Source organism: Apium graveolens, chromosome 9, assembly GCF_009905375.1.
Source record: "Apium graveolens cultivar Ventura chromosome 9, ASM990537v1, whole genome shotgun sequence".
Lineage (NCBI taxonomy): Eukaryota > Viridiplantae > Streptophyta > Magnoliopsida > Apiales > Apiaceae > Apium > Apium graveolens.
Window position 1 is genome coordinate 50,096,312 of NC_133655.1, and position 12,744 is coordinate 50,109,055.

Consider the following 12,744-nt stretch of genomic DNA (forward strand, 5'->3'; position numbering starts at 1 on the left):
CCTGAACAAACCTGATTGGGTCATCATATAGCATAGATCTCATGTTTCTCATATAGTGAACACGAGCTCTCTCCATGACTCAAACCACAAATAGAATAAGAATTTTGTGGTCTTAGAATCGAAGGGTGGAGACTGAGGAGCATTCTTAAGTCGTGACTTCAGTTCCTCAGTTGATAGTTCTCACTACATTCTCAACCTTTTCGATGTTGAACTTCATGTTCACGATCTTCTTATTGATGATGACTGGAGTACCCTTTATTGGGAGTTCATAACAGAAACCAAGCTCGTTGAGGCTAGCATTAGCGGCCTCTCTATAGAGGGTATTTATTTTCATTCTATTTTAACTTTGCCCAAGTTTATTCTTATATCCGTCTCCTTTTATCTTGTTTCAGCTGCTGAGGCTATTGACGCAAAGGTTAACAAAAGCGATACGATTACGGGAAGAATGGCCCGGGACACAGCCAAGCAGGCCAACCAAGTCCCTAAGATTCCCGCTTTCCTTGAAACAACCGGATCTGGGCAGAAGAGGACCAAAGACTTTGACGGGAGTGCAAGGTCCCCCTGGGAACCTGGTTGGGGAATCTCCAACAATGACTCAGTGTTCGGAAGTTCGGAATTACACTCGAGTGGTCGAGGAATTATGTTACTCCTCCCAACCTTATTCATGTCCCTTCTGGAGAGAAACTTCTTTAGGCCGAGATGCTAAGGGTTCACACCTTGTATCAGGCATACTTTAACTTGTATAAACTTTTCGTTTGAGCACCTTTTTTGGAACCTGTATAAATTTCATAAGAAACACCTTCACAGGAGGCTCTGCTTGGCTAAAAGGCCTTATTTTATGCTAGTAGACGAAGGCTGGTCGGCCTAGGCCTTATGTTTGGGGATTTATCCCTTCTGATTTTTTATAACTCCTTTTAATGTTCTCCTTGTCAGGCTAATACTTACTTTGCTATATCCTCCACCCAGAGCATCAAGATGAGGAGTGACTATGCAGCGCTGCAAACCTCTATGAACAAAATGAAGATATCCTCGGAGGAGTGGAAGTTCAAAGCCCATGAAGCAGAGGGAAAGATTGCTGCCCTGGAGAGGAAGTGCGCCAAGATGGAGGAGAAGAGGAAGAAGGAATGCAGAGACCTCGTGGACTCATACCACAGATCCTCGTCGTTCACTAAGATGATGGATGAACATGATGATGAGATGCACCCCGTTAACCTGGCCATATATTGGAAGAGGTGAGTGAATGATGCTTATGGAATGTATCCAGACGTCGTGGACCCGAGTCTCCTATCTTTCCCTTGGTCACTAGCTGTTATGGACCCTTCCGGTCAGGCCTCCAGGTCTTTGCCCGAGACCCCCCATATGCGGTCTCAGTCTAGATCTAGTCATGGGGGTTCCCTTTCTAACGGTATGGCCCTAGCAACCCTTTATGGGAAGATCAGGGAGCCTATTACAAGGAGCAGCAACTCATCTTCCGAGGCTAGTTCGGACATGGAAGAGGAGGGCGAGGAGGAAGATGTCCAAGGAGTGGGGAATGTTGAGGAAGAGGAGGGCTCTTCAGATGAGTGACTGGTATGGCCTTGCATGGCTTTGATTGCCTCATGTGGCCTTATTTTTAGAACTTGTTTATTCGAACTATATTGGTTTGTAACCTATTGGTCCTTCAGGACTTAACTCGTGATTTTTTAGGGACCTTTATTTATGCATTTCGTTCGATTTCATTTCATACATTTCTTTTAATTTCGGCACTTGGTCCTTCAGGACTTGTATTCTTTAGATGCTCGTACTTAAATAAATTGGTAGACAAGATGATAGAAATAAACTTGCATAAATAGATAATATCTCTGAGAAATGGGTTCAACCCTTACATAAGATGGTTTCGTCGACCTTATTTATAAACTTAATACTAAGTAATAGGAACACATCACAAATTTCATAAACATAATAAACCTTCAGGTTTGAAGTGTGCCAAGTGCGGGCCACTTCATCACCGTTCAGGGTCTCCAACTTGTAGGATCCTCGTCCTAATGTCTTTTCAACCTTATAAGGTCCTTTCCAGTTATGGATAGCTTTCCTCTCTCCCCTACTCCCGATGCTTCAATCCTCCTTAGAACCAAATCTCCCTGCTGAAAAAATCTTTCATTAACCGTTCTATTATAATGGAGGGAGGCTCTTCGTTGATGCTCTACATTACGTTAATTGGCTTCATCTCTGACCTCGTCAATGAGATCAAGATCGAGCCTCATGCCTTCTTTGTTGGTCTCCGGCTCATAAGCTTCGATCCTAGGGGATCCATGAGTGATCTCGAGGGGCACCATGACCTCGGCTCCGTAAGCCAACATAAATGGGGTAGCTTCAGTCGTCACTTTACAGGTGGTACGGTATGCCCATAGTATTGGCAGCAACTCATCTGCCCTAGTGTTCTCTAAGTGTTCAACACTTTTCTTAAGTCCATCTAGGATGATTCTGTTAGCAACTTCCACATGCCCGTTTACTTGTGGGTGAGCAACCGAGGTGAAGCAAAGCTCTATACTGTTATCATCGCAGTACTTTCTGAATTCCCCATTATCAAATTGTCACCCATTATCCATGACAAGGATGCGTGGGATCCCAAATCGGCATATCACATTCTCCCAGAAGAATTGGGCAATTTGCTGGTGGTTATCTTGGCTAGTGCCTTAGCCTCTATCCACTTTTTGAAGTAGTCTATGGCTACCATAATGAACTTCCTCTGTCCCGATGCTACAGGAAATTGTCCAAGTATATCCATTCCCCACATTGCAAAAGGGATAGGTATGCTGATAGATGTAAGCCTCTCTAGGGGCTGTCACACTATTAGAGCGTGCCTTTGGCATCTATCGCATTTCTTCACATAAGCCTTTACATCGGCTAGCATAGTTTGCCAGTAGAATCCTAATCGAGTTATCTTATGAGCGAGGGCCCTGCACCCCAAGTGTTGTTAACAAATCTCATCATGGGTTTGTTTAAGTGCCTCTTTTGCTTCAAGAGGTCTCAAACACTTCAGGTACGGAATATCAAAGAACCTTTTGTAGAGAAGGCCTTCAATCAAAGAATATCTCAATGTTCTAACCGATTGCTTGTGTGCCTCCTGGGCATCATCGGGGAGCCACCCAGTCTTTAAGTGGGTCTTGATTGGATCTATCCAACAGCTTGTCAGACCAACCGGTGCTATCAGATTTATGACATGAATAGTAGGGGTCTTCAAGACCTGGAAGTAGATACTTCTCGGATAGTTCTCGATTTCAGATGGGGTGAACTGGGACAAGACATCCGTCGTAGTGTTCTCCTCTCTCGGAACATGTTCTGCGTACCATTCATCAAATTGAGTCAGTATCCCCTTTACGACTCTCAAGTATTTGGCCATAGTATCATCTTTGGCCTCAAACTTTCTATTAATTTGAGCAATTACAAGTCTTGAGTCTCCACATACCTTCAGGTTTTTGGCCCTCACGGCTTTGGCCAAGCCTAATTCGGCTATCAATGCTTCATATTCGGCTTCGTTGTTCATAGTTGGAAAGTCCAACTTCAAAGCATACTCAATCATAAACCCATTAGAGCTTTGTAAGAGTAGGCCTACACCACTAGATTTTGTTTTGGATGTTCCGTCAAAATGGAGAAACGAATACTCTTTTATGATCGTTTCTTCATCCTTCTCTTTCTCTCCCCCTTCTGGGATTACTATCTCTTGCCCCCTAACTTCTTAGTTTTTAATGGTACATCCGACCATGAAGTCTGCTAAGGCCTGAGCTTTGATGGTTGTTCGAGGCTTGTACTTGATGTCAAATTCTCCTAACTCAATTGCCCACTTAATGAGCCTTGTGTTGGCCTTCGAGCTATGTAGAATGTGTTAGTATAGGTGCCCTAGAGGCAATACATTATTCTTTTAAATCTTTATGTCAGTTGATAATTCAATAAATGTATTTATTATGACCTTAATTACTGTGATATTTTGTTAGCATAATAAATGTCCTTAGAATCATGATACACATTGTATAGTTTAAGTACATGACTTGAACTTGAGATTATATAATATATCATATTCTTAAAGGTCCCTAGTCGAGTATTATTATATATGACAATAATAATACATAGATAGACTAGTATGTTATTTGACAAGATATTAACATCTCATTGGTTATAAGTATGAGGATACTAAAGTCAATACATAGGTACATGTGAGAGTACATGGTACTGGACAAACCCACAGTGAGATTCTTCTTGTTTAATAAAGTCATAAGAAAGACTCACAGTGATAATGGTGTAATGATCCTTTGACTTGAAATCATTATATTTCTATACGAGGATTAATATACTTTGACTACATTAAAAGTTACTTTTGATCGGGTGATGATAAAAGTGAACATCGGGTATATCATGAGTCGTATGAGAAATATGAATGATAGATAAAGGATTTAACCCTCCTATAATTAGGAGAGATATTATTGGCCTCTTGATTGAGTGAGATTATAAAAGCATGGCCATGCTCAAATAATGATATGTCTTGATAGTCTACTCATGGATCAAGTAAACCCGGATTAAATGTTGAAGAGGATGACTAAAAATATGCCTCGAGTTTAATCTATAATATGTATGGTTAAAGGGATTATATTACACAAAAAACATTAATCACGAAAGATACCGCTCATTATTTATAATTTTATTAGAGAATAAAATTATTGCCAATTAAATAATAGCCTATAGGGTCGCACAAATAGAGCACTTAATGGAATAGTTAATTTAAATTATGGATTTAAATTAATTGATGGTTATTCAAATTTTATTATAATTAAGTAAGACTTAATTGAGATAATATAAATTCGAATTAAAAGGAATGTTTTTGCCCATAATAATTAAGTATGACTTAGTTATTAATTAAATAATAGAAATTTGTTTTTATTATTTAATCCAATACCTACTAGGGTTGGGCTTTGCTGTTATGGGCCTTTTTAATCAGCCATTATAAATTGATAATGATAGGTTAAAGAGGGGGTACATTTTTGGAGAAAACCCTAGCAGCAAAGAGAGGCAGAGGCAATTTGGATCGTCAAGAAGGAGGCTAGTACATCCATTCCGTAGCCAAGTTCGTGAGACGTTCTTGGAGGTGCTCGTGTGGATACCATAGAGGTGTTTCTCCGAGAGGTAGACACAAAGCGTGATAGCTAGGATCTCCGTTGAGTTCGTGAAAGTTAAGCTCTTGAAAGTTATGATTCGTTATCTCCATAATCTGCCCACAATTATACATGGATCCTGTTTCTGGGTTTCAAATTTTTTTTTTGTTTTATTTACATTTATCCGCTGCGTTTTATGCCTCGGAACCTAACAATGGCATCAGAGCTACGTGTATAAGGGGCTAATTTGGTTACGTGTTTACTGTATTTTTACAAGTATGCATGTGTGATGAGTCTGCCATGATAACAGTTATGTTATATGAGTCTGCCATGATAACAGTTATGTTATATGGATGATATGATGAATCTGTTAATGATCTATATGATGATACTAGTATGTTTAAGATCTGCCATAACTCATATGTATGCGATCTCTTAAAATATGTATACTGATACATGTTTTTGGTAACTGGGATATGGATCGTGTGTATACTGATACATGCTTCTGGAATAGTATTCTATACATGTTTTGCTAGTATTCTGATACTTGATTTTGCAAAAATTTCTGCCATCGGGGGGCTCGCTGCCCCCCTCGAACCCCCCCAGCGACCTCACCGCGGAGGTCGATCCGCGTGTTTAGGGTTTCGTTTTAATTTGTGCTTATGACATATGCTTTACTTATTTATTATTCTTGATTGGATCATGATAAGTGATAAATAGTATGTCATCTTTATATGATCTATCATGTTCTTTAATGGTTATTTGAGCATGGTGCATAGTTATGGCCTTAAGACCATAGTTGTAATGGTTTATTCTTTTGGTTTGTAATAAATACGACTTGCATGTCATTTTCTATTTGTAGTTGTTTTATCTCAAATGTAACTTGAATTCTTTTGTAAGTTCATTAGTATAATTCTTAAAGTAACATCCAAGAAGGACAAGGGAACAAGGAGGCATCCTATGGAGGCCAAGGAGACAATGGAAGCAATAGAGAAGACATATGTAATAGTTATTTTTACACCATAGATTGACCTTGAGCTTTTCATTAGCCTGAAAAGATTACATAGGATTGGGCCATAACTATTGCACATTTACTTTACGCACTTTTCATATGATGTATAAATAGTATGTGTAGAGTAGAAAATGTATGTTTTAATTAGATTAATGATGCATGTATGTATTAGATACATCACTCATGCCATGCCTTTAAACAAGATAAAATCTGTAACGACTCAAGATTTAAAATTAACAAACGATCATGAGATTCTCGTGTTTATGAAACACGGAATAAAATACAAATTTTCTTTATTTCTGACATGGGGCGATTTTGTCAACAACGGGTTCATAGAACTTGTAAGGCTGTGGGTTTTAAGTGAGACCGATGTGACTCCTCCACTACCTGGAAACCAAACCATTGACGAGTATTGATTTGAAGTATTTTATTCAAGGAAAAATTGGAAATCTCTTTATGATGGGATCATGATCGTTCTAAATTAAAAATCCCTAAGTAAAAATATTAAGTTTTAATCAGATGCTTTCCAATGAATGAACACTTTGAATCCTAGATCGATAAGGGGAAGGGATGTCAGTGGCAGGGGACTCCTATCTATCATGGTGAAATGTGACGAATATAAACGGTTATATTCGGACGTTGTATCATTGGGTCTAACTTAACTGAATCATCATAATAAGGTGAATATAAACGGTTATATTCAACTATTATGAACTTAGAATCATAGAGTTTGGTTAAACATCTATTAGATAGATAAGATCAATTGTTGTTCACCAAATTATCCAAGAATTATATATGATATAATTGACAACTGTTGTCTACCTAAATAATCATGTTTTAAGGATACCAGTGGTTGACTTAGGACATGACGAATTATGGATCTTGGCTCACTAGAAAGATTTATGGGATATACTTTCCGAATTAATAGTTAGGGCTATTAATTTGATAAAAAATAGTGGGAGATATATTATGAATATATCATAATCATATGAACATAAAATTTTAACTCAGACAATCTAATGTTTATTTTGCACTTTTATTATTGTAGATACTGAGTAATGGCAAACAACACAAACACACTATCCGTACGTCCAGTCCTTGAGAAGGACAAGCTGACAGGAGGAAACAACTTCCTAGACTGGCAGAGGAATTTGAGGATTGTCCTCAGGAAGGAGCGCAAGCTTCATGTCATTAATATTCCTCCTCCAGGCCCCCTTCCCGAGGGTGCTACTGCTGATGAACGAGCAACACACACAAGGGATGAGAATGATGCAAATGATGTTGCATGTCTTATGTTGGCAACTATGAGTGCTGAGCTTCAAAGACAGCATGTGCATATGGATGCATATACTATCAATGAGCACTTGCAAAGCATGTTTGCAAGCCAAACTCGTCAAGAAAGGTTCAACATGAGTAAGTCAATTTTTAATTGCAAACAAGGGGCAAGTGAAGCAGTTGGCCCACATGTTCTGAAGATGACCGGTTACATTGAGTACCTTGAAACTTTGGGTTTCCCGATTGGTCTGAAAACTGGTATTGACCTAATCATGTATTCTTTGAATAACAAATTCACTCAGTTTGTTGTGAACTACAATATTAATGAATTTGACAAAACACCTACTGAATTGTTGCATATGTTGAGAACATATGAGACCAACATGAAGACAGCTAAACCTGCTCCCATATTGATGGTAAATAAAGGTAAGGCCAAAGGGAAGGGCAAGTGGAAGGGTAAGAAGAAGATTGGATCTGATTCTACACCCAAGCCAAAGGCAGGTCCCAAACAGGCTTTAAAGCCTAAAGGTGGTGTGGCCAATGGTGAATGTCACTACTGTAAGAAATATGGTCACTGGAAGAGAAACTGTCCAATTTACTTGGAGGATCTGAAGAAAAAGAAAGCAGTTCAGATTTCTGGATCATGTATTTATGTTCTAGAAGTCAATTTGTCTATTTCTACATCTTGGGTATTTGATACCGGATATGCTTCTCACATTTGTATAAATGTGCAGGGCCTGCAGAGAAGTAGAACTTTGGCTAAGGGAGAAGTGGACCTAAGAGTAGGCAATGGAGCAAAAGTTGCTGCTTTAGCTGTAGGGACTTATTATTTATCTATGCCCTCTGGGCTTGTTTTAGAACTAGAAGACTGTTTTTACGTGCATGTGATTCGCAGAAACATTATTTCTATTTCTTTTTTGGATAAGAAAGGTTTTTCGTTTACAATAAAGAACAACAGTTGCTCTTTTGCTTTGAATGATTTAACCTATGGTGTTGGGCATTTATTTAATGGTTTATATGTTCTTGATTTAGATAATCATGTCTGTAATATAGAAAACAAACGACTTAAAATGAATGACTCAAATCAAACATACCTCTGGCATTGTCATCTAGGCCACATAAATGAGAAACGCATATCCAAATTACATAAGGATGGATACTTGGATAAGTTTGATTTTGAATCATACCAAGAATGCGAATCTTGTTTGCTTGGTAAGATGACTAAAGCCCCTTTCACTGGTAAGGGTCAAAGGGCCACTAAACGTCTGGAGCTAATACATAGTGATGTATGTGGCTCAATGCGTGTAATGGCTAGAGGAGGCTACTACTACTTCATAACATTTACTGATGATTTCAGTAGATATGGATATGTATATATTATGAAGAACAAATCCGATTCTTTTGAAAAATTTAAAGAATACAAGGTTGAAGTAGAGAAGCAAATTGGCGGAGATGCAAGTATTAAGATCTTACGATCCGATCGTGGAGGTGAATACTTAAGCACCGAATTTAGAGAGTATTTGAAAGAGTGTGGTATTGTATCACAACTCACTCCGCCAGGAACACCTCAATGGAATGGAGTTTCAGAGAGGAGAAATCGCACCTTGTTGGACATGGTGCGATCGATGATGAGTCATGCAGATCTTCCAATTAGTTTCTGGGGTTACGCTCTAGAAACAACGGCTTTCACACTTAACCGTGTTCCTACTAAGAAGGTTCAAAAGACTCCATATGAGATATGGAAGGAGAAACGGTTAGGCATGAACTTTATGAAAGTTTGGGGATGTAAGGCGTTTGTGAAACGTCAAGAATCTGACAAGCTTGGACCTAAATCCGAAGAGTGCATTTTTGTGGGATACCCTAATGAAACAAAGGCGTATTATTTTTATAGTCCTTCTGAGCAGAAAGTGTTTATTGCTCGAGATGCTGTCTTCATGGAGAGAGATTTTGTTTCCAAAAGAAACAGTGGGAGAACTATAGATCTCGATGAAGATCGAGAACCACAAAATAGCATTGAACCTGAAGTGGAACAAGAGCAGAATAATAATAATGCTCAACAAACACAGGTTGTTCGTAGATCTGGTAGAATTCGCCATGAGCCAAAGAGATATGGATTTCTCATGACTCAGTGTGGTGATTTGATGCTCATAGATGAAGATGAGCCTCTCACATACCAAGATGCTATGAACAGTCCAGATTCTAAGAGATGGCTTGAAGCCATGAAATCCGAGATAGATTCCATGTACGAAAACCAAGTATGGACTTTGGTTGATCCACCTTAAGGGGTAAAACCCATAGGGTGCAAATGGGTTTTTAAGAAGAAAAAGGGCATGGATGGAAATGTCCAGACCTATAAAGCTAGGCTGGTTGTAAAAGGTTTCAAACAAATTCATGGTATTGACTATGATGAAACTTTCTCACCAGTGGCTATGGTCAATTCTATAAGGATTTTACTTGCCATTGCAGCATTCCATGATTATGAAATCTGGCAAATGGATGTCAAAACAACCTTCCTTAATGGAAGCCTTGAGGAGGATGTGTACATGACACAACCTGAGGGTTTTGTCGATCCAAGGAATGCTGGCAAGGTATGTAAATTACGTCGATCCATTTATGGATTGAAGCAATCCTCTAGGAGATGGAATATCCATTTTGATGAAATAGTCACAAAGTATGGCTTTGTTCAAAACGAAGATGAACCGTGTGTTTACAAGAAGGTTAGTGGGAGCTATGTGGCATTCATAGTACTATATATTGATGATATACTACTAATGGGGAATGACATACCTTCTCTAAAGGCTGTTAAGACTTGGTTAGGGAGCAATTTCTCCATGAAAGACTTAGGAGAGGCATCCTACATTCTAGGAATGAGGATCTATAGAGAAAGATCTGGAAGGATGATCGGTCTAAGTCAGAGCACATACATTGATAAGGTTTTGCATCGTTTTGGAATGTAAAATGCAAAAAGGGGATATGTCCCAGTGTCTCAAGGGATAACGATCTCTAAGGACCAGTGTCCGAAATCATTGGATGAGAAGGACCACATGAATAAAGTTCCATATGCTTCAGCAATTGGATCTATCATGTATGCAATGGTATGTACTCGCCCAGATGTCTCATATGCCTTGAGCATGACGAGCAGATACCAGTCTAATCCGGGTGAAGGTTACTGGACGACAGTCAAGAATATTCTTAAGTACCTGAAAAGAACTAAAGATTCATTCTTGGTGTATGGAGGAGAAGAGAAACTCGTTGTAAAAGGTTACACCGATACAAGTTTCCAAACAGACAGAGATGAATATGTATCACAGTCTAGTTTTGTATTTTGTCTAAATGGAGGTGCTGTAAGCTGGAAGAGTTCAAAGCAAGAAACAGTAGCTGATTCTACAATGGAGGCTGAGTACATTGCAGCTTGTGAAGCAGCTAAGGAGGCCGTTTAGATTCGAAAGTTCATTTTTGATTTGGGAGTGGTTCCATCGATCGCAGATCCCATTGATCTATACTGCGATAATAATGGAGCCATTGCACAGGCTAAAGAACCTAGATCACACTCCCGGGCCAAACATATACTCAGGAGATTTCACCTTATTCGAGAGATTAATGAAATGGGTGATATACACATATGTAAAGTGCACACAAATGATAACATTGCAGACCCACTGACCAAAGGCTTGTCGCAGCAGAAGCACGATGGTCACACTAGTTCCATGGGTATTAGATATATGGGTGGTTGGCTCTAGTGCAAGTGGGAGATTGTTAGTGTAGGTGCCCTAGAGGTAATACATTGTTAGTGTCAGTTGATAATTCAATAAATGTATTTATTATGACCTTAATTACTGTGATATTTTGTTAGTATAATAAATGTCCTTAGAATCATGATACACATTGTATAGTTTAAGTACATGACTTGAACTTGAGATTATATAATATATCATATTCTTAAAGGTCCCTAGTCGAGTATTATTATATAGGACAATAATAATACATAGATAGACTAGTATATTATTTGACAAGATAACCACATCTCATTGGTTATAAGTATGGGGATATTAAAGTCAATACATAGGTACATGTGAGAGTACATGGTACTGGACAGACCCACAGTGTGATTCTTCATGTTTAATAAAGTCATAAGAAAGACTCACAATGATAATGGTGTAATGATCCTTTGACTTGAAATCATTATATTTCTATACGAGGATTAATATACTTTGACTACATTAAAAGTTACTTTTGATAGGGTGATGATAAAAGTGGACATCGGGTATATCATGAGTCGTATGCGAAATATGAATGATAGATAAAGGATTTAACCCTCCTATAATTAGGAGAGATATTATTGGCCTCTTGATTGAGTGAGATTATAAAAGCATGGCCATGCTCAAATAATGATTTGTCTTGATAGTCTACTCATGGATCAAGTAAACCCGGATTAAATGTTGAAGAGGATGACTAAAAACATGCTTCGAGTTTAATCTATAATATGTATGGTTAAAGGGATTATATTACACTAAAAACATTAATCACAAAAGGTTTTATCTAATCACAATTTAATTATTGTTTAATTGGGTAACAATGATGTATTACTAGATACCGCTCATTATTTATAATTTTATTAGAGAATAAAATTATTGCCAATTAAATAATAGCCTATAGGGTCGCACAAATAGAGCACTTAATGGAATAGTTAATTTAAATTATGGATTTAAATTAATTGATGATTATTCGAATTTTATTATAATTAAGTAAGACTTAATTGAGATAATATAAATTCGAATTAAAAGGAATGTTTTTGCCCATAATAATTAAGTATGACTTAGTTATTAATTAAATAATAGAAATTCGTTTTTATTATTTAATCCAATACCTACTAGGGTTGGGCTTTGCTGTTATGGGCCTTTTTAATCAGCCATTATAAATAGATAATGATAGGTTAAAGAGGGGGTACGTTTTTGGAGAAAACCCTAGCAGCAAAGAGAGGCAGAGGCAATTTGGATCGTCAAGAAGGAGGCTAGTACATCCATTCCGTAGCCAAGTTCGTGAGACGTTCTTGGAGGTGCTCGTGTGGATACCATAGAGGTGTTTCTCCGAGAGGTAGACACAAAGCGTGATAGTTAGGATCTCCGTTGAGTTCGTGAAAGTTAAGCTCTTGAAAGGTATGATTCGTTATCTCCATAATCTGCCCACAATTATACATGGATCCTGTTTTTGCGTTTTGAATTTTTTTTTTTTTTTATTTACGTTTATCCGCTGCGTTTTATGCCTCGGAACCCAACAGAATGTTCCTCAGAGGTTGGTCCGTCAAGAATTTGATGTTGTGAGCCTAGAAAT

The 12,744-nt window shown here is 38.1% G+C and overlaps 2 protein-coding genes across 2 annotated transcripts; both read right to left on the bottom strand.

Moving 5' to 3' along the window:
- Positions 1 to 2,192: 2,192 nt before the first annotated feature.
- LOC141685254 (uncharacterized) lies at positions 2,193 to 2,776 on the bottom strand. Its single transcript, XM_074490366.1, has 2 exons — positions 2,625 to 2,776; positions 2,193 to 2,550 (listed from the first exon to the last, which is right to left on the bottom strand). The coding sequence occupies exons 1-2, from the start codon at positions 2,774 to 2,776 to the stop codon at positions 2,193 to 2,195; spliced, it is 510 nt and encodes a 169-aa protein (XP_074346467.1).
- A 180-nt stretch (positions 2,777 to 2,956) lies between these two features.
- LOC141685255 (uncharacterized) lies at positions 2,957 to 3,562 on the bottom strand. The gene has a single exon (XM_074490367.1). The coding sequence runs from the start codon at positions 3,560 to 3,562 to the stop codon at positions 2,957 to 2,959; it is 606 nt and encodes a 201-aa protein (XP_074346468.1).
- Between the last annotated feature and the right edge of the window lie 9,182 nt (positions 3,563 to 12,744).

Bases quoted from the DNA above. Each gene is read 5' to 3' on its own strand.
- LOC141685255 (XM_074490367.1), bottom strand. From the start codon at position 3,562: ATGATTGAGTATGCTTTGAAGTTGGACTTTCCAACTATGAACAACGAA.
- LOC141685254 (XM_074490366.1), bottom strand. From the start codon at position 2,776: ATGTGGGGAATGGATATACTTGGACAATTTCCTGTAGCATCGGGACAG. The intron at 2,551-2,624 runs GTGATATGCCGA...TGGGGAATTCAG, and splicing joins CCCAATTCTTCTGGGAGAAT to AAAGTACTGCGATGATAACA.